This window comes from Tricharina praecox (assembly GCF_024521635.1).
Source record: "Tricharina praecox strain CBS 144465 chromosome Unknown BZA05scaffold_1, whole genome shotgun sequence".
In the NCBI taxonomy this organism is placed as follows: Eukaryota; Fungi; Ascomycota; class Pezizomycetes; order Pezizales; family Pyronemataceae; genus Tricharina; species Tricharina praecox.
The window spans coordinates 190884-211465 of record NW_026250403.1 but is presented as its reverse complement, the minus strand read 5'-3'; the positions used below and the strand labels follow the sequence as shown (position 1 = coordinate 211465).

At 53.0% G+C, this 20582-nt stretch overlaps 5 protein-coding genes across 5 annotated transcripts; 4 read left to right on the top strand and 1 right to left on the bottom strand.

Annotated features, from left to right (window-relative positions):
* The first annotated feature begins 644 nt into the window (after positions 1-644).
* Positions 645-6469, top strand: BZA05DRAFT_380988 (P-loop containing nucleoside triphosphate hydrolase protein). The gene is made up of 13 exons (XM_051481949.1): positions 645-1414; positions 1467-2137; positions 2206-2496; positions 2557-2664; positions 2731-2898; positions 2951-3446; positions 3502-4220; positions 4269-4332; positions 4393-4579; positions 4639-4720; positions 4772-4909; positions 4959-6192; positions 6250-6469. The coding sequence occupies exons 1-13, from the start codon at positions 1067-1069 to the stop codon at positions 6385-6387; spliced, it is 4644 nt and encodes a 1547-aa protein (XP_051343973.1). The 5' UTR covers positions 645-1066; the 3' UTR covers positions 6388-6469.
* A 380-nt stretch (positions 6470-6849) lies between these two features.
* Positions 6850-9642, top strand: BZA05DRAFT_380986 (uncharacterized protein). The gene is made up of 6 exons (XM_051481948.1): positions 6850-6981; positions 7041-7089; positions 7149-7538; positions 7592-8816; positions 8877-9047; positions 9108-9642. The coding sequence occupies exons 1-6, from the start codon at positions 6972-6974 to the stop codon at positions 9369-9371; spliced, it is 2109 nt and encodes a 702-aa protein (XP_051343972.1). The 5' UTR covers positions 6850-6971; the 3' UTR covers positions 9372-9642.
* Positions 9643-10704: 1062 nt separating this feature from the next.
* BZA05DRAFT_365637 (glycoside hydrolase superfamily) lies at positions 10705-13831 on the bottom strand. The gene is made up of 7 exons (XM_051481511.1): positions 13533-13831; positions 13422-13483; positions 13227-13358; positions 12795-13169; positions 11739-12741; positions 10974-11684; positions 10705-10914 (listed from the first exon to the last, which is right to left on the bottom strand). The coding sequence occupies exons 1-7, from the start codon at positions 13534-13536 to the stop codon at positions 10715-10717; spliced, it is 2487 nt and encodes an 828-aa protein (XP_051343971.1). The 5' UTR covers positions 13537-13831; the 3' UTR covers positions 10705-10714.
* Positions 13832-15984, top strand: BZA05DRAFT_380981 (uncharacterized protein). Its single transcript, XM_051481947.1, has 5 exons — positions 13832-14251; positions 14320-14473; positions 14538-14939; positions 14994-15212; positions 15271-15984. Exons 1-5 carry the CDS (start codon positions 14082-14084, stop codon positions 15793-15795), a joined length of 1470 nt encoding a protein of 489 aa, XP_051343970.1. The 5' UTR covers positions 13832-14081; the 3' UTR covers positions 15796-15984.
* A 62-nt stretch (positions 15985-16046) lies between these two features.
* BZA05DRAFT_345467 (putative DNA mismatch repair protein Msh6) lies at positions 16047-20540 on the top strand. Its single transcript, XM_051481175.1, has 9 exons — positions 16047-16601; positions 16660-16709; positions 16762-16918; positions 16977-18151; positions 18198-18305; positions 18355-18911; positions 18973-19486; positions 19538-19984; positions 20045-20540. The coding sequence occupies exons 1-9, from the start codon at positions 16367-16369 to the stop codon at positions 20270-20272; spliced, it is 3471 nt and encodes a 1156-aa protein (XP_051343969.1). The 5' UTR covers positions 16047-16366; the 3' UTR covers positions 20273-20540.
* Positions 20541-20582: the final 42 nt, after the last annotated feature.

The following is a 20582-nucleotide window of genomic DNA, read 5'->3' as shown; positions in this document are numbered from 1 at the left end:
AACGCCTGCGATAGATACGATAGAGAGAGAGTGTCCATATCAGTTCATCGATAGATATGATAGGCATGCCACTATCCAGTAGTTAGTAGGGTAAGGTGGATTCAATCGAGTGATATCTCTCCTGCTGACATGATGGTAGATAACTGACGAAAGCCTCCATTGCTGCCATCGTGCTATCTGCTATCGTGTTATCGATACGAAGATCGGAGATCTTTGAGTAGCACGTCATGCCCGTCCATAATATAGGTATCTCTGGTAGGTACAAACGGATTCATCCCATTTATGTCTATCATTTAAAGGGGCCGAAAGAGAGTCCTTAAACGGGGCCCTATCCCTCCAGCGGGATTCGAAGTTGCGAATAAACAATGCCCACAGGCATACACCACCTTCAGTAACCAGCATCATCGAATCCTACCCCCCGCTCATAGGCGCGTCAGGCCTCACGTCACGTGCATTGGGAGGCCCAGATAAACGGTTGTAGCCGGTTTACCGCATCTGACCAAACCCGTTACGGCAGATTCGGGCCTCCTTGTGATCCTGCGATCCGAAGAGTGGCAGGTAGATCCGGGAAAAGGCTCTGCTCCTGCCGAACCGGATACGACCGTGCATTCACTTCATCGACTCGAGTCTTACAGCAGGTCGAAATTGAAACCCGGAGTTCGCCATCTTCAGAGTGCTGCAGCTGGTTGCTCACCGTGAGCCATCGCGTCTGCCCGGATTACGGTGTGATGTCCACTTGCCTAACATCTAAACAGGAAAAAAACGGCTGTCTGACTCAAACGATTAGCGGAAACGTAACACAGAAGCGCAAACACTTGAGAAAAAAAAGAGTGATTAGGGAAGTACTAGAAGTATAAAGCGACGTGAGCTCGAAGAAATTGGGTCCACCTAGGTACAATCTCGCAACGTTGACCGAATTGAAGAATTCTTCACCAGCGCGCCGCCAACCCTGCCCATACGGATATCGATTCCTCCAAGTCAACAACAGTTTCGGTTGGGTGCGACGACCGAGCCTGTCCAAACGGCGACTGTCCGAGAACGCCGTGCGCACGAGGTGGTGCCTTGCATGATGGGCTTCATCACTGAGCACACCGAGGTTCCAGTGGCGGTGATTTCCGCTGTTGTCATTGTTGGTTCTACACTGCTGTGTTTGCTTCGATTTGTTCGCCGAATTGCATCCGACAAAGAAGAATCCCACGAGGAAGCTCCAGGCAGACTTTATGAAGATGAAGATGGAATCTCTACTCGCGAATCCATGGCTGGTTACATTGTACGACCGCAGAAGATCATTATCCTCATCGCGGCTTGCTGTGGTCTTTTCGCATCGATAGCGTTCGGAATCAGAGTATCTGCGACTCCGGCCAAGACGACCAACCACGGAATGGCCATTGCGTGGATTTCCACGGCCAATTGGGTAAGTTTCGATTCTCCCATAACTGAGGTTACGACGTTGACCTGTCTTTCAGGCCTGTCTCTTCGTGCAAAGCATCTTTCTGTATCTCGAGCGAGCCTGTGGCCCCAGTTTTGGTCACTGTAGGCGCTTATTCGTGCTCGCGATGACGTTCCTGGTAGCGGAATCGGCAATCCTGCTTTTGAGGCCTCCCTCGGGCATCAGGACTCCAGACTTCTGGTTCCCTATCATCCAGGTCCTTTCAACGATCGCGGTCGCCACGGCGGCGGTCTTTATTCCGCGACGGCCTGATGTGTATTTCAACGGCCAGCAAGTTGACGGGATGCGAACTGCTTGCTTGTTTTCACGATATACCTTCTACTGGGGAACCACGATCCTCCAAAAGGCGGTAGAAAAGGGCCACTTTGATGAGGAGGACCTTCCTGTTCTAGATCGTGCAAGACGAGCAGAACGTCTTCAGGAGGAATTCTACGCCATCCAAAAGTCTCCAAAGTTGTATCGGCACATCTTCCGGGTGCACTGGAAAACATTTATGATGACTTGGGGCCTGACTGTCATCGCGACACTGTCGACCTTCACCCCACCGCTCATCTTGAATCAACTCCTGAAATACCTGGAAAAGCGCGACAGAGGAGAGGGAGACGACATAACACAAGCTTGGCTGTGGGTTGCAGCACTCGGCCTCATCAAGCTCTTCGAAACTATGATTCTATCATATATGTACTGGTTAGTCTCTATAACCGCGAGGCTTCCCGTTTTTTGGCGGTGTGCATTGCTCATACTTCACCTTCCAGGCTGTCTTATATGGGTTTGATGATTCCACTTCGAAACCAGCTGTCTGCCGTCGTGTTTTCGAAAACTATGCGGAGAAAAGATGTCAAGGGAACGCAGAAAGCAGGCGAAACCGAAGGCAATGGGGAGAAGGAAGACGAGGAAGACGAGTTGAAAGACACCAAGCAAGGCGTAATCAATTTGCTTTCTGTAGACTCCGAACGTATAGCTACCTTCTGCGCTCTGTCGAATATCTTTATCGAGTCATTCACAGGGACAATATTTGGCTTCATTTTCATTATCATCATCCTCGGGTTCGTGCTCTGACCCCCGTCTGGACCTCTTGCACGGTGTTGATTTGTCTGCTATCGTAGGTGGCAGAGCTTGGTTGCGGGTATGGCCGTCATAGTCGTTACGACTCCACTGAACATCTACTGCACGAAGAAATATTCCAAGGCTCAGGACGACTTGATGAAGATCAGGTAAGCCATGGAGCTCATTGGACCAAATCATACGGATGAAGATCATTGAATCTCATAATTATACAGGGACAAGAAAATGGCTGTTGTATCGGAAGCCCTGCAAGGCATCCGGCAAATCAAGTTCTCTGCCTTGGAGGATAGATGGGAGCACAAAATCCGATGTGTGCGCGAAGAGGAGCTGGGTATACTCAAGAGAGTGTTCATTGCAGATACCATACTCATCGCGGTCTGGATGTGAGTTCTCTCGCTTTGTTTGTCTTTGCCCTCGGCCTAATGGTGGCCGAAGAATCAATCCAGTGTTTCTCTCAGCAGTGGCGCTCTCAGTTTATGCGATAATCAATGGCTCAATTTCGCCATCGATTGCCTTCTCGGCACTGGCCATCTTCGGTGAACTGGAGTGGACTCTCTCGATCGTACCAGAAATGGTCACAGATGGTTTCGACGCATTCGTCAGCGTTCTGAGGATCCAAAAATATCTCGATTCTGCGGAGATGAAAAAGACCACCACGGATTCGCGCAGGGTCGCAATGGTACATGCTACTTTTGCCTGGTCTGCGGATACGGATGCCGAAGACGAGGCGGATAGGTTCTGCTTACGCAATATCAACTTGGAATTTCCTCTCGGCGAACTGAGCATTGTTTCGGGACGTACAGGCTCGGGCAAGAGCTTGCTTCTATCGGCACTGCTGGGCGAGGCGGATCTGATCAGTGGTAGGATCGAGATGCCCCCGGCACCAGCCTGGGAGGAGCGTTTCGACTCTAAAGCAACACCAAGCAACTGGGTGAGCAACTAGTATGAAGGCGATGGCTCGGATACAAGAGTGCTAATACGTCTAGGTATTGCCTAATGCCGTTGGATTCGTAGCGCAAATTCCGTGGATAGAGAACGGAACAATTAAGGACAACATCCTCTCCGGTCTGCCATTCCACGAGCGAAGGTACCGCCGAACCATCGAGGCATGCGCGCTTACCAAAGATCTCGAGATGCTTACCGACGGAGACATGACTGAAATCGGTGCCAATGGAATTAACCTGAGTGGTGGACAACGCTGGAGGGTTTCTTTTGCTCGCGCTGTTTACTCACGAGCCGGAATATTGATCCTGGACGACATCTTCTCAGCTGTCGATGCTCATGTCGGGAAGCACATCTTCGAGAACGGATTGACTGGTGATCTGATGCGTGGCCGCACCCGTATACTGGTTACCCACCACCTCAAGCTCTGCATGTCCGAGGCTGCATATGCGGTATTCCTGTCAAATGGTACCGTCGAAAATGCGGGGTCGGTGGCACATTTGCAGGAGCTCGGCATCCTTGACCGTATCATCGCTAAGGTAGAAGACGGTGCTGAAGAGGCAGAGGAGCAAATCGTAGAGGAAGATAACGAACTGCGGAGGACTATCACGAGAGAGAGTGCCATGTCTCGTCAGACTGACCACGTTGGCCATGGGGCTCCCATCATCATTCCTAAGACGCTGCAGTTCATTCAGGATGAGGAGAGAGAGCGAGGTGCTGTGAAGTGGACGATATACAAGGCGTATCTAACTTCGAGTGGAGGGTATGTGTCATACTTCCATTGGGCTTCTCTTTACTGACTTGAGCTCAGTTTCTGGGTATGGGTATTCATTGCGATATTCTTTGCTTTCCAGGAATGTCTGCTTATAGGAAGGGTGAGTAAACCGATCCGTTCCAGCCCCAACCGCGTGGTGGTGCTGATTATGTTCGTATAGCAATGGTGGATCAAGTCCTGGACCTCGGAAGGAGCTCAAGTATCTGCACACCATATCACCAGTTTGATGCAATACTCTTTGCAGAGGCTTGCAATTGTGGCATCCGAAAACCACACTCTCGTCTACTGGATTGGTGTTTACACAGCTTTGAGTTTCATCGCTTGCCTTTTTGGCACACTAAGATACGGTATGGACACTCTCCCTTAAGAGTTTACTATGTTTTTGGCTGATACTTTCGATTTAAAGGCTATGTCTTCATGACTTCACTTCGGGCATCACGTGTCCTCTTTGATGAATTGCTCAATGTGGTTCTTCGGGCACCTCTTCGGTATGCTTTTACCTGCATCCAAGACTCGTGCCAATACTGACATGAAGCAAGATGGCTGGATACTGTACCTACAGGGCGGATACTAAACAGATTCAGCAAGGACTTTGAGACTGTTGATTCGCGTCTGACGAACGACATTGCGTACCTTATGTGGAACTTATTCCGAGTAGTGGGCACCAATATTGCCGCGTAAGTATCGCTGAGCCTGGATGCAAACGCAATAGCTAATTTACGCCAGTGTTTACCTCTCGCCCTACGTTCTACTCGTTGCCTTGGTATGCCTCGGCGTCAATATCCAATACGCCTTCCACTATCTGGCTGGTGCACGGGAGATCAAACGGCTAGAAAGCAACAGCCGAAGCCCTATCTTCGAGCTCTTCGGCGCAGCGCTGACCGGCGTCGCCACAATCCGAGCATTCGGGCGATCTCAAGGGTTCACCGACCGAATGTTCGCCAGAATCGACGTATTCGGGCAGCGCACATGGTATAACTGGGTGTTCAATCGATGGGTTGGGCTTCGCATGAGTCTTGTCGGCACGGTATTCGCGGTAGTTATCGGAGTCCTCGTGGTCGCGATGCGTGACATCGATGCGTCTATGGCGGGTTTTGCTCTGAGCTTTACGCTTAATTACACTGGATACGTCATCTGGACCTTGAGACGCTACGCAAATGTGGAGCTGGACATGAACAGCACCGAGCGGATTGTGGAATACACCTCGCTTCCAACCGAAGACCGAGGCGGCGTTCTTCCGCCCGCTGCATGGCCTACCGAGGGCAGGGTTGAAGTCGACGATCTGTACGTTAGTTACGCACCAGAGCTCCCACCCGTCCTCAAGGGAATTACATTCGACGTCCAGCCTCGGGAGCGTGTAGGACTTGTCGGTCGAACCGGCGCCGGAAAGTCATCCCTCACCCTCGCACTATTCCAGTTCATCCGAGCAACCTCCGGCACAATCTTCATCGACGGTATCGACATCTCCACCGTCAACCTTCGTGAGCTGCGTAGTCGTCTCGCGATCATTCCACAGGATCCCGTGCTCTTCTCTGGAACTATCAGGTCCAACCTGGACGCGTTTAATGAGTACACTGATGCAGAGCTGCAGGAGGCGCTCCAGCGAGTGCACGTTGTGGGAACGTTGACCGCCGACTCATTCTCGGCATCCGGCTCCTCGGCGACGGGTGGTGAAAATCTGAATGTCTTTGCTAGCCTAGACTCGAAGGTTTCGGAAGGAGGTCTCAATCTGAGTCAAGGGCAAAGACAACTGCTCTGCCTTGCTCGAGCCATCGTTTCGCGGCCCAAGATACTCGTGCTGGATGAGGCTACGTCCGCCGTCGATATGGAGACAGATGCCCTCATCCAGAAGAGTATCCGCGAGGAGTTTAGGGACTGCACGACGCTTGTTATTGCGCATAGATTACAGACGGTGATGGACTATGACCGGATTTTGGTTCTTGGTGACGGAAAAGTTTTGGTAAGCAATTCATACCTCCCCTCCTCTCTTCCAGATCCAACTAATTATGATCCTCAGGAATTCGATTCTCCCTGGAAATTAATACAGGCAAAGGGTGCCTTTTACGACATGGTCCAGCAAACTGGTGCGGAAAGTGAAATTCTGGAAGACATTGCGAGGAAGGCAGCTAGTGCCGAAGATCTAATGAGCTTTTGATGAGATGGTCGTGGGGATTTCAGTTTCCTTTTTTCTTCTTTTCGTATGTAGGTGTCAATCGAAAATTGGCTTCGTTCTCAGATCAAGTACCTAGGTGACTTGGTTTTGCACCTACATCTTATCCGTCTAGACCCGGAGGTCACGACTCACTGGATGCTCTGCTGCCATCCGGAAGTGATATTTTGATCGAATAGTAGTGGCATTCCATTAGCATAGGTAAGGGAGCAAGTGCTTATGGGTTTGCTCAAACTTCAAAGTAATTGCACCACTCAAAATAGAACCCTTTACAGCCAACTATGAGATGCTCTGCCATTCATGAACAACTGGATACCACTCCAGGATTCACTTTGTATCACTTTATCTCACTCGGAAAATATGCCCAAAAAGAAAACGGCTAGGGCTGAGCCAAGCCGTCCATCTCATCCACAGGCCGTGAGCCACAACGGAAACTCACAACACGCACGCGTAGCCTGCCGAACCCAAACATCGCGCTCCAGCCCGCCGCCCGCCCCACCAGCAACGTCGCCCGCCGCCGCCTCACCCGACCGACGATAAGAATATTCCCCTAATGCACAACCCCTCAAATGGCCTCCCGTACGAAACTCATCCCCGCTTCCGAAGCCGCGCGCACCCAACTAACTCACCGCTCACAGAAAATGAAAGATACCAGGAGCGGCTGGCTGCGCGGTTACGAGGTGCTGGGTAAAACTTCCCTTCGCATGGCGATGGAGTCTGGGAAGCTTCATGCTGAAATTTCGAAGAGCGCGCAAGGTTTCAAACCCAGGGTTTGATCTTGATCTCCTAGCAACACCGGAATCCGCTCCCCCGGCGGCGCCGCCAACGCAGCTACCAGCAATCGTGACCCCGACTCCGCTCGTACCAGCGGTCCGGAGCGCACCGGCAGAGACTCCGAAGACGCGCCGTACCTCGCCGCGTAACGTGCGAACGACCAGCAACAACAACAATGAGCCGCGCCGGTCCGTCTTCGGAAGTGGTACGCCGGAGGCTAGAGGGAAGCGAACGCGGCAGCCAAGTCCCGACAAGTTTTTGGATACGCCGGAGGCAAAGGCGGTGCAGCAGGGACAACAGGCGCGGGTGGCGGTTAATGGCGATAGGGAGGCACGGAGGCTGGCGCGGTTGAGGGGTGCAGGGTATGTTGGAGGAGCTCCTGGTGGGAAGGGTCTTTGTTGACAAGCATTGACAGCACGCGGACGGTTGCTCAAGCTGGGTTCGATATTGGTGGCTTGTTGGAGTCACCGGCGTCGCCGGCGAAGAAAAGGAAGATTGAGACACCACGGCACGAGTCGGCCTCGCAGCCGGAACCGGAACGTATACCAGAGTCGCAGCCCGAACCGGAGTCGCAGCCCGAACCGGAGTCGCAGCCCGAACTAGAGTCGCAACCGGAACCGGAATTGGAGCCTCCGGTGGAGGAGGAACGGATGGATCATCGGAGCAAGGAAAATGCATTGTTAGATGAGCAGCACGAGACTATGGTTGAACCAGAGCCTATACCTGAGCCAGAGCCAGAGCCGGAATCGGAGCCAGTAGCAACATTCGAGCCCGAACCTGTTGAGTTTGATGTAACACCCGAGGTGGAAGTTGAGGTAGAGGAGCCGGAAAAGCCACCAGTCCTCGTCCGAAGATCGCCCCGCCAAACCCGAAAGGCGCCACCGACTCCACCGCCCGCCTCGCCTATGGTCGAAAAGCAAACGCCAACACCACACCCTGCACGGAAATCACTCGGGAAGAAGCCCGCAGCGCCAAAGATTAGCGAGGAAGAAGAGCGGGAGGCTGAGGAGGCAGAACGCAGTGCACTTAAGCAGGCACAGGTGGAAGCGGCTAGGGAAGCACGAATAGCACGCTTTGCCGAAAAGAAGGCTAGGGCAAAAGAAAAGGCGGAAGCAGAGGCACGATTGGCTGCCGAGGAAGAAGCCGAGGCCGCGGCAAGAGCGGTGGCACTGCGGGCGCAGAGGGCGAAAGCGAAGGGTAAGGAAAAAGCGAGGCGACAGCCAGAGGCTGAACCTGAACCGGAGGTGAGCGAGGACGAGGTGGAGGCGGAGGCGGAAGAAATCGACGAATCCCAGGTAGTAGAGGAAGACGAGGAAACTCCTCCTCCGCAACCCAAGAAAAACCGGAAGTCATCCGCTCAGAAACGGCGGGATGATGACTATGCCGCGGGGGAAGGCAATGAACCCCGCCAGAAACAACCCAAAGATGGTGTTGAAATCCTGATTCATCGTTTCGACAAAGCCGCCGGCATCATCGCACCTCCGCCCCAAAGTAACCGCAAAGGTGTCAACCCTGCAGACATTGTCTACACGCTTCTTATCGAGCAGATCGACCGCGTCTATCCGAATTTACAAACCAGAATTGAGAAAGAGGCTGTAGGAATCTTCAAGGAGGAGCTCGCGGCGAAACTGCGTCAATTGGTATACTTCCCACCATGCCCGATTGTTAGCTCGAACTATGTGCTGACTGATAAACCACAGACGGATAGCATCGAAAACTATCTGAACCTCCAGGTCCGGAACCGCCAAGCTATCAGACGGAAGCTACAGCTCCAACAAGAGATTCTGGAGATCAAGAAGCAACGGCAACTCGTGGCTGTGCAGCAAGACGAAGTTAGAAACAAGCACGAGAGCGCGTCCAAGCGAAACCAGGTTTGTCATTGCCACAATTCCTCTTCTAGCCCTTTTTCACACCAGCTAATGACTGGGTAGATCCGGCAAAGAGTAGGTTCGGCCTACGAGGGCGTCACCGACCTCGTCGAGCGCGCAGAAGTTGAATTCGCAAACCTACCATTATCGGAACTGGAAGCCACTGTCGAAAGCGGTCTCGACGCACTCATATACCGGCTTGCACCGCTCGTAACAGGCGGTGGTGCGGATGGATCGGGGATGCTGGGCAGGATTGTCGAGTTCAATCGCGAGCTTGAGAGACTGACGGAGATGCTGAAGGAACATAATAGTACCATGACTTTGTAGGGGTCAAGAAATACCATTTGTTTTTTCCCGGTGGGGTTTTTTTGGACATTACTGTGTGTGTTTTGGTGTGGCTGGGGTGTCTTCTTTCTTGCATCGGCGTTTGGTATAGGGCTGTTTGGTGTATGAATTACTTACCTGTTTCTTTCTTCTTTATCTTGCCAGGTACGCACTTGGTACCGTCTGTATAATAGCCGCAGCTGTGGAGTACTGTTATACCCATTGCGTTTGTTCGATTCGAAGGTGGGGTGGGGTGGAGTCGGAAAGATGTTGGTTCTCGTTGCGGAGTTGGGATCCGAGTGATATGAGTGACGGTGAACCACACCAAAGAGGCTATCCGTCGTGGATCCCATAGCTACTAACTACACTTCATTGCCCCATCCAATGCCTGAGGATTTTTGTCTGCAATACCCATTCACGCACCCAGAACCATCATCTGCAATATCTCTTCCATGCCCCATTCACTCACCCAGCACCATTGTCTGTAATGCCCCCTTCACGCACCCAGCACCATCATCTACAATACCCCATTTACTCACCCAGCACCATCACCTGCAATGCCTCATTCACGCACCCAGTACCATCGTATGCAATGCCCCTTCAATGCCCCTTCAATGCCCCATTCAATGTCTCGTTCAATGCTCCATTCAACGTCTCACTCAATAGTCACACTGATGATCACACTTACGATCACTCGGAGAAGTGCCTAAAGATACAGCATTCCAAGCTCTCACTACCACCCGTAGGGCCTTCCACCCGCCATTCACTTCGCCCGCTTCTTCTCATCCTCTAGACACAACACAACACAGCTCATCCGGTGCAGGCAGTGGGGTGGGTAGGAAACAGTGTATAAAGTATGTGCTCAGCCATGATCCACCGAGGTCGATTCTCGAATGCCATGATGATTAAACAACCCCCCAAAAACCAGCGGAATTGAAGCTGCATAGGGGGGGGGGGCGCGCTGTACCGTACCGTACCAACTAACCAACCACAGCGAGAACCGTGCAGATCCTACAGCTGCAGTTCCAGTCTTCCAGAAGGACCAGAACTTCAGACTTAGAACGACAGCGTCCAGCCAGTAGGTAGGCAGCAATTCCCAGCTGTATCACCCACCACCCGTAAGGCACTCTCAAGGCGAAGTTGGATAAATGTCTCAAAGTATTCATATATCGATCCCTACCTAAGTATTTCTCTTTACCTAAGTAACAATCCCATTGCCATTGCCATTGCCATTGCCACAGTCCAGTCCATTCCAGTCCAGCCTAGCTGTACCCACCTACGCAACCAACGACAACCCCAAACCCACCCAACCCAACCCCCCAGCCCTCACACCCCTCCCTCCCTCACTACAAGAAAAACTGCAAAACAACCTCATTACTCCACCTCGTCTGCAGTCCCAGCTCCTTCCACGCAGCGGCCACATCAACTTCGAGCACCCTCTTGTCGCTCTTGCTCTTCTGCACCGTATGTACCGGCACCGGCGAGCCAGCAAGGATGGCAAACATGTCGTCGATGTTTCTGTCTTCGAGGTCGGAGATGTAGAAGCCTTTTTTTACGCATCAGTTAGCGGGCTGCGGGTGTAAGGGGGGGGGTGGGATGTGGTACCAAGAGTTCCCAGCGCCTTAAGCTGCACCTGGATCTTCGTCAGAGTCCCATCGTCGCCGATCCAAGTCTGGGTGACAGCCGCGGCGCCCGCCAGCTGCGAGACCAGACCGATGACGCCGACCTCGAAGTCTGCGCGTTTCGTGACGGGAACGGCACTGAGGAACTCCCAGCCGGCGACCTGCAGCGTGAGCGATACCAGCACCTTGTCAGAACCGGGCGTCGCGGGACCAAAGATCTCGCCCGTAGTCTGCGCGCGCACAACGTACTCCTTCCCGTCCAGGATGTTCTCGAACTCGCTCAGGGAGATGAGCTCGGAGTTTTCGTCCGTGGAGACGTTGAAGACCGCCATCATTGACACGGCACCGTAGGCGCTGCGGACTTTGAGGAGGCGGTTGGAGTTGTACGCTACATATGGGTCTAGTGGGATACTTGCTGCGGCGGGACGGAGAACGACGAGGCGGTTGGGTTCGCGGATGGATGTAGCGCCCATTTGCTCGATCAGTGGTAAGGAGTGGCTACCGGGTGTATCGGTGATGTAGATGGGGCCTCCGGAGATGCAGCGGCCGGCCGCGTGCAGTCCCGCGTATTCAGGGAGACTGGTTTGGAACATATCCCAGTCTGGGAGAACGTTCAGATAGGATGTGTATATGTTGTTCATCGCATTGCAGAATAGATGCCACGGGTGTGAGTCGGGGATGTCGGGGTAGAAGTCTGTGTCTCATGAGCGTCGTTCACGGCCACCACTAACTGTTAAGATATACTGACCGTCCGAGTTCCGAAGCAGCACTGTTGGGCCACGGTGTTGAAGCAGCGAGTGAAAGAAGGTGTCCGGGATCATTGCCATGCAGTATATCACCCTCGCTTGGAAATACCTCAAGCCACTAACCTTGAATGCATCCTGATAGGCATGGCCGAGTCTCTTGCGGTCAACGGCGTGATCAAAGTCCGAGAGAGCGCTCTGCACGTCACACTTGACCGAATCCACACCACTGCTCTTCAGGAACCTGTAGAAGTCATTGTACATTCTGTCGACATCGGTTTCGTCCACGATAGTGACGTCGTGTCCGCCACGCCACTTGATCGTCGTGCATTTGTAGTTGGAAGCGATCCAGCCATCGGGGGAAACACCCTCCCAATATCCGACAATGGCATGCCACACAGCGATGTGCGCGATGTACTTGAAACGGCGTTTTATCTCGGATGTCAGTCCTTTCAGACCGTTAGGAAAGTATTCATTGGCTTCGAATTTATCCCAGCGCCTTTGGTTGTCGAGCGACTGCCAGTTATCGTCGATGATCACGGTCGAGACGAATACGCCCTTGTCGTGCAAGTCTTGCAGCGCATTGAGAACACGATCCTGCGTGAGTTCTCGTCCGAGCGAGTTCCACGTACAGTATCCCAAACCGTCATACCATGATTCTCGCCACAATGGCTCCATCTCTGGTGGGGCAGTTTCCTCGGTAACTCCCCACTGCCTCAACAGGTTCCGAGCTTCATCGAACGCTGCACTGATAGCCGAATGCCAATCCAAGCCTGTAGCGACAAGAGCGCGGTGGGATTGAGGCTTGCCACTGTCATTCCTCGCATTCAGAAGTACTCGTCCACTCTCGGAACGGATGTAATTGGTCGTGAAACCGAGTCCCGAAATTGCGAGAACCACCACGTGGCGGCCATCCGATCGTAGCCAGCCAGCAAGGAGTGTATCCTCATCAACATCAAATTTGGTTGTTCCCTGACGCGGCCCCATCCACGGCGCCCGTATCTTCACCTATTTTGCGCGTCAGCACTCGGCCTCCCCGACGGCAAGAAACTCCAACTTACTAAGGCATAGAAGTGTTCCAGCGATACCGGCGCACCCATGTTGGTGGTACTCCACTCATCGTCAAGAGCTGGCGCTGCCGACTCAACATCGAAAAGCTCCACACCCTCAACACCGGAACGAATCTTTTTCACTGACAAGGCGGAATCCGGATCAGAAAAGAGCGAATCGAACGACACGGAAGCTGCAATCTCTGGCCGCCGAAAGATGATCTGCCCATCTCCCAGATGGGTCTGGTCCCGAATCCAGATCCACGAATGGGAAGCTTGAAGCTTGAAGCGCAGTGTAAACTGGAGAGGATTCGGGTTTCCGGTGGAGTTTAGCATCAGTGTGTACAGACACTTCTTGCGTCGGGATTGTTTGCTCGCATCGTACAACTGCGCCACTGTTATTCAGAAAGGTTGTTTCGTGGGGCAGAAGGTCGGGCTACCTACCGTAAGCTCCGAAGATGTTGCCGGGGTAAATGCTGCCGACTGCCATTCTGCGCCTTTATGGCCGTACCATAGCTCGACAATCCAGTTGTTTGTAGGCTCTTCCGATACTTCCAAGCAGGCAACGAAACGGGCCTATCAAGCACTGTCAGAACTGCTCCGTTGCCAGGCGAGATGCCGGGAAAGGTGGTGTTTTACCGCTTCGGAAGAATCCACTACCGTGGAGCTTGCTAACGGGGGTGTGAGGACAGCACTGACGTCTTCGAACGTGAGAATTGACACAGCTACAATAGAGGAGCTCAGGCTTACACATGTTTGATGAGGTTCTGAGGGCTAGCTGGACGTATGAATGGGACACGTTGTTGATAGTGGCGAGGTGTAGAATGGACAGAGGGAGGCTTGTGGACAACAGGTACAGTTAAGGTGAGTAGCTCCGCAGCTGACTGTGAACAGCTTAATGAGTGTCGTACATCGCACTGCAGTTGAGCCCTGCAGGTGCAGCTACAGCACGAGGGCACATTCCAAGGTTCGTAGAGTGCGTTTCGCACACGGGCACAGCTGATCAGTTGACGGCCGGCTCCTCAAAATGCCGCAGCAACTGCCGATGCCGTGTCGTGAGGATTACGGGGAAATGACATTCACCCGGAGCCGACGAAGCTTAAGCATCGCGGCGCGAAGATAGGGACGATTTGCGGTGCAGCGGGTAAGTAGCGGGGTTTCGATTCGAGGAGCTATTGATTGGTGGCCTGTGCGCGCCCCACCAAACTAAAACTTAAAGATTTCTCCGCGTCCAATTCCGAATCACCGGCCCGTCGACGAACACTTAAGTACCCATTCACGTCCGTACCGAACGGCTTCATGGAGCGTCTATTCGTTCGCTCGACATTACGCCTAGCTGCAGTACATCTCCAGCGACCACGAATTGTACCCGTGGCAATACGATGGAGTTCCTCGCAACCGGAGGTGGCATCCCCACGTTCGCTCGTGAAAGAGTTGCGGGACAGAGGCCTCGCTGAGAGCATCACTGGGTGGGTATCCTGTGGTCTTCCCAATCATCGGTGCTGTGTAGTGACGTGGAAGTATGGGAGTCCCATAGACCGGAAGGCCAGCTCAGCTCTCTCGTGGACTCGCAACCAGTGGTGGTGTACGCCGGTGTTGATCCCACCGCAAGCTCGCTCCATGTCGGCCATCTACTCCCATTGATGAACCTTCTCCACTTCTACCTCCACGGCCACCACGCGATCGGCCTCGTAAGCTGCAGTCCTACCATGTCTCCTCCGTCGATACATCGCTCATCCGGATTTCTACATGTAGATCGGGAAAGCCACCGCGTCCGTGGGCGATCCTTCGGGGCGAACCACCGAGCGCGATTCGATCGAAGCGGAACGGATACGGCACCAGTTCGAGAGTCTCTGGGCGCAGATTGGGCGGTTCTTCGAGCGCGGTCAGTCGTACGCGATTTCCCGCGGATACGACCAGGCGAAGATGGGAACGACGGAGCTGGTGACGAACGGCGAGTGGCTGGATGGGCTCGGAATGGTCGAGTTCTTGAGCACTATCGGGAGACATGTCAGGGTCGGCCAGATGCTGGCAAGGGAAAGCGTCAAGGCTAGAATGGAATCTGCGCAGGGCATCAACTATGCCGAATTCACATACCAGCTGTTGCAGTCCTACGACTTTTGGCATCTGCATCGGACCAAAGGCTGTAGATTACAGGTATGGCTGCCGCTGCTATAGACCGTAGCAGAGCATGACTAACCGCCGAGGCAGATTGGAGGCAATGACCAGTATGGAAACATCACTGCTGGAATCGACTTAATATCCCGCATGCGCAAGAGCGCTGGTCAGGGGTTGGCTGACCAATTCGATCCCGCATACGGCTTGACCGTTCCGCTACTCACGACGGCATCTGGAGAAAAGTTCGGAAAATCGGCTGGCAACGCAGTGTGGCTCGATGAGAAGCTTACTACGCCGTTTGAGCTGTATCAAGTAAACCGCTCTATGTCCGAACGTGACCTGGGAGGTCTATACTCACATTTTGTGACAGTACTTCGTGAAGTTGCCGGACGAGGTAGTGGAGAAGCATCTCAAGATCTTCACACTCCTCTCCCCCTCCCAAGTGGCAACGGCTATGGAGAAACACACCGCTGCTCCCGAGGCACGAGCTGCCCAGATTCTCCTGGCAAATGAGGTGGTGACTCTCATCCATGGCGAAAGCAAAGCCACCCAGGCATCGATCCAGACACAGCTTCTCTTCCCTCCCAGCTCAAGCGCTATGCAGTTTTCCGCACAGCAAATCATCGATGCCTTTGACGGCGACGGAAGATTGATCGATGTGCCGAAGACGGAGCTGGTTGGTGAGATGGTGAGTAAAGTCATGCGGCGGGTAGGCGCAGTGAAGACCAGAAGCGAGGCGGACAATATCATCCGAGGAGGCGGTGTTTACTACGGGCAGGAGGGCAAGAGGATAGACGATATGAAGGCTAGTGTTCAAGAGGATTGGTTGCTGGATGGCCGGATCCTGCTGCTGAGGATCGGCAAAGGGAGGTTTGCGATTGTCCGAGCCGTGTAGTGAGCCGCTGGTGGCTCTCCACCCTGCGTTGTTTCCGCTCGAAAGATACCAAATCTCAATCACCTCATAGAATCTCCTAAGCACAAAATAGAGTGCCTGCGTAACTACTTGTACCGTTCGTAAGTAAGGAAGTATTGTACATACATCTTATGTGTTTTCCTTACGATGACTTTCCGACGGTACTCAGAGTCCATAGTAGATATCACTCGTCCAGACTCCACATTTGTACTAGTAATAGGTGTGTCAACAACGCGTCCCGTCCGTGGTCACACAGCAGGTCCCTCGTAACGCAAAAATCCCGGCGCCCAGGCCCCTGCAAACAAAGGCTCCCAAAGGCTAACTACTAGCAGATAGTCCCCTGGTCAACGCGCTGTCACGTCCCTACCGCGTAAATTGAGGAAGGCGGCGTGCCAAGTATCACACATTTCCGTCTCCATCTCTTTCCGCCTTCCTCCTTCCTCCATTGCCTCACCTTCACTTCCCTGGCCCTGTCACCTGCACAGCAATCAATCTAATCCACTCCCCTCCTACCCCATACAAAAATCTTTCCACTGCCCATTGAGAAATAATCATGGCAGGAAAAATACCTGCTAAGCCCTCCCCAGGCCTTGCAACAAAGGGCGTCAAGAAGACATTGGCATCCGTGCCGAAACAGAAGTCGCTGCATTCCTTCTTTGGCAAGAAGGCGGGCACAGCTACTCCTAAGGGACAATTCGAAGATACTCCGGCGCCGTCTAGTGATCCCGTCCTTCCATCTTCTCCGATTCGCCGAAGGGATGTTGCTCCGCCTTCGGTTGGCAAACAGAGTTAGAAAACCCTATGGTGCGTGGGTGAGAGAATGATGTGCTGACTTGAGACGCATAGATGCTCGGACCAATCTGCCTATTCTTCCTCCGAGCCCAGCTGGTGGACGGGTCAGTGCATTGCCACCGGAACTTTCTTGGACCCATTGCTGATGTTTATAAGCGTGCTACGAAAGCCAGAACTTGTGCCGAGGAGCTCAGCGACGACGACGAGGATATCCCAATGAGGGCACCGAAGCGCAGAAGACGGGTTGCCCTCGACTCTGACGACGACGACTTCAACGACGCGGGAGGCAATGTCTCAGAGGTCGACGATGACAGTATGCGTCCCTGCACTTACATGTGGACATGCGGGTTCTGTGGCTAAACCATCCGTAGATTTTGTAGTTCCCGACGACGACGAAGACGACGGTTTCTCTGGCGGCAAGAGGAAGCGCGGGAAGATTCCGAGCAGAACCCCAAGCAAGACGCTTTCAAAGTTCTCGAGCCAGACGCCTCAGAGGTCGAGCGCTGCTACTGGTCTTACTCCGGCTACGTCGCGGTTCGCTTTCACGCCCGGTGGTGATAAGAAAGCATGGACCCCGTCGGCCAACAAGGGGACTCCGAGACAGAACGCTACCAACTCCAACAAGGGCGGAAAGGAAGCAGGGAGATACCACTGGCTCGTGGACGTGCGAGACGCAGACAAAAATCGCCCTGATCATCCGGACTATGATCCTCGGACTCTTTTCATTCCGTCCGAGCAGTGGCCCAGATTCAGCCCCTTTGAGAAGCAATACTGGGAGATCAAGTCAAAGCTGTACGATACGGTGGTGTTCTTCAAGAAAGGAAAGTTCTATGAGCTGTACGAGGACGACGCGACGATTGGCCACCAAGAGTTCGACCTCAAGCTCACGGACCGTGTCAACATGAGGATGGTCGGAGTGCCAGAGTCGAGTCTCGAGATGTGGGCATCGCAGTTCGTTGCGAAAGGACACAAGATTGCCAGGGTTGATCAGCGAGAAACTGCCCTCGGCAAGGAGATGCGCGAGAAGGGCGGGAAATCTTCCAAAGGAGATTCGATCATCAAGAGAGAACTTGCATGTGTTTTGACCGGGGGAACTCTGGTCGAGGAGGCCATGCTTCAGGATGAAATGTCTACCTTCTGCGTTGCCATCAAGGAGGACGACTCGACGGAAACCCCGTCGTTTGGAATCGCGTTTGTCGACACGGCCACAGGTTCCTTTTCGTTGTCCGAGTTTGTGGATGACGTCGACTTGACCAAGTTCGAGACGTTCGTTGCACAGATTCGCCCCAAGGAATTGATTCTCGAGAAGGGTGCCATCTCGAAACGTGCTATTCGCATCTTGAAGAACAATACTGCCGTGACAACCATCTGGAACAAGCTCAAGCCCGAGAAGGAGTTTTGGGACGCCTCGACGACTGTGCGGGAGGTGAATTCGCGCGGCTATTTCGAAAAGGACGACGGTGAATGGCCGGATGTGTTGCACAGTATGGTGTCCAAGCAACTCGCGATGTCGGCGATGGGCGCACTATTGTGCTACTTGCAATCGGTGTGTACTCTTGTCCGTGGTGCCTGACTATCGCTAATAGGAATAGCTCAAAATCGATCATGAACTCATGACCCTGAAGAATTTCCAGACTTACGACCCCATCCGGAAGGCCACCTCGTTGGTTTTGGACGGAAAGACGTTGCTGAATCTCGAGGTAAGGCTTCCATCCCCACTGTTGGTTGGTTAAAAGCTGACAGCATTAGATATTTGCCAACTCGTACGATGGTTCTGCCACTGGGACTCTGTTTCCAATCCTCAACAAGTGCATCACGCCCTTCGGAAAGCGGATGCTGAAGCAATGGGTTTGCCACCCGCTGCTGGATCCTGCCAAGATTGACGCCCGTCTCGACGCCGTTGACGCTCTCAACGCTAATGACACTTTCCGCGACGTTTTTACGTCTCAATTGAGCAAGCTACCTGATCTAGAACGTCTGATATCGCGTGTTCACGCTGGTAGCAGTCGCGCAGTCGACTTTCTTCGTGTTCTGGAGGGCTTTGAACGCATCCAGAGCGCAGTCGAGGAGATCAAGCTCTATGGTTCCGGAGAAGGCCTGATCGGCCAGCTGTTGTCGAAGATGCCGGATTTGGAGGCACTGTTGAAACCGTGGGCAACTGCGTTCGATCGTGAGAAGGTGAAGGAGAATGGTGTTCTCGTGCCGGAGAGCGGCGTCGAGGAGGACTTCGACGCATCACAGGACACCATCGAAGATATCATCTTGCAGTTGAATCAAGTACGCGATAAGTACAGCAAAGAATATAGGTATATCGACACTTTCGCATCGGCATATTGATGTAGTTACTGACAATGCGGGCGTCTGCAGGTGTCCGGAGATGAGGTATATTGATAGTGGTAAGGAGATTTACGTGCTGGAGGTTCCTGTCAAGTATACGAAGAACTTGCCCAAGACCTGGCAGCAAATGTCAGGAACTGTCAAGCTGAAGCGTTACTACACCCCTGAGACCAGGAAGCTTGTGCGTTCTCTGCAGGAAGCGCAAGAAACTCACAGTCAGATCGTCAAGGAGGTGGCTAGCCGTTTCTACGCACGTTTCGACGAGGAGTACAACAACTGGCTTCTGGCCGTTCAGGTCGTCGCTCAGCTCGACTGTTTGATCGGTCTGGCCAAGGCGTCGGCTTCACTCGGTGGTACCAGCTGCCGTCCCACGTTTGTCAATGACAAGAGGACTGTTCTTGACTTCAAGGAGCTTCGCCACCCTTGCATGACTACAAACGTTGATAACTTCATTCCAAATGACATCCAGCTCGGAGGGGATCGTCCGAAGATCACCCTTCTTACCGGAGCGAACGCGGCTGGAAAGTCTACCGTTTTACGGATGGTGAGATCGGTTCCTTTGATTGATGAGAAATGATACTAAATTGGTTCGTAGAGTTGCATCGCTGTCATCATGGCGCAGATTGGATGCTACGTTCCCTGCGAGTCCGCCCGACTCACCCCCATCGACCGTATCATGAGTCGCCTGGGAGCGAACGACAACATCTTCGCGGCGCAGAGTACGTTTTTCGTTGAGCTTACCGAAACGAAGAAGATCCTAGCAGATGCCACGCCACGCTCACTAGTGATTCTGGACGAGCTCGGTCGCGGAACTTCTTCCTACGACGGTGTTGCAGTGGCGCAATCGGTTCTTCACCACATCGCTACTCACATTGGATGTATTGGATACTTTGCGACCCATTACCACTCTCTCGCGACCGAGTTTTCGACTCACTCCGAGATTCGCCCTTGCCGCATGAAGATCGATGTTGACAACAATATCCGTGACATCACGTTCTTGTACAAGCTTGAGGAAGGTGTTGCTGAGGGGTCGTTCGGAATGGTACGTGATCTATCCTTCGACTTCCATCCCTTGCGTGTGTATTAATGAGTCGTTCTTTAGCACTGCGCTGCCAAGTGTGGAATCAACAAGCGCATCATCGACAGAGCCGAGGAAGCTGCGCGTCTGTTCGAGCACACTTCCAAGCTGAAGGACAGTCTCGAGGCAGCTCGTGCTGGTGTTTACATCCCGCTAGGTGTCCAGAGCGATATTGCCCTCCTCCTCTGTTCTGACGAAGAAGTGAGCGCTGATGCCATGGCTGCCATCGAGCGCAGCATTGAGGCTTTGTGAACGGCCGCCTCTTCACGTTCAGATAACTGTATTTCGTTTGATGCTCAATAGGTTTCAATAGGTTTCACTACTGTGCCTGTAATTTTCCGTCTTGTTCGTACACTTGGTCTGTTAGTACTTTGTTTGGCATTACTTACTCTATCTGTTACATTTTGCTGGGCGCTTGGCATTGTTATGAGTTGTAACAACATAGGTATAACTTCTTCTGGAAGTCCTCTGAAGCTGAATCTACACCTCACGGGAACTCTTCCTGATTATTACGGTGAGGATGAGTGGTGACAGGGTTCTGACTTCATCAAACAACGGCCCC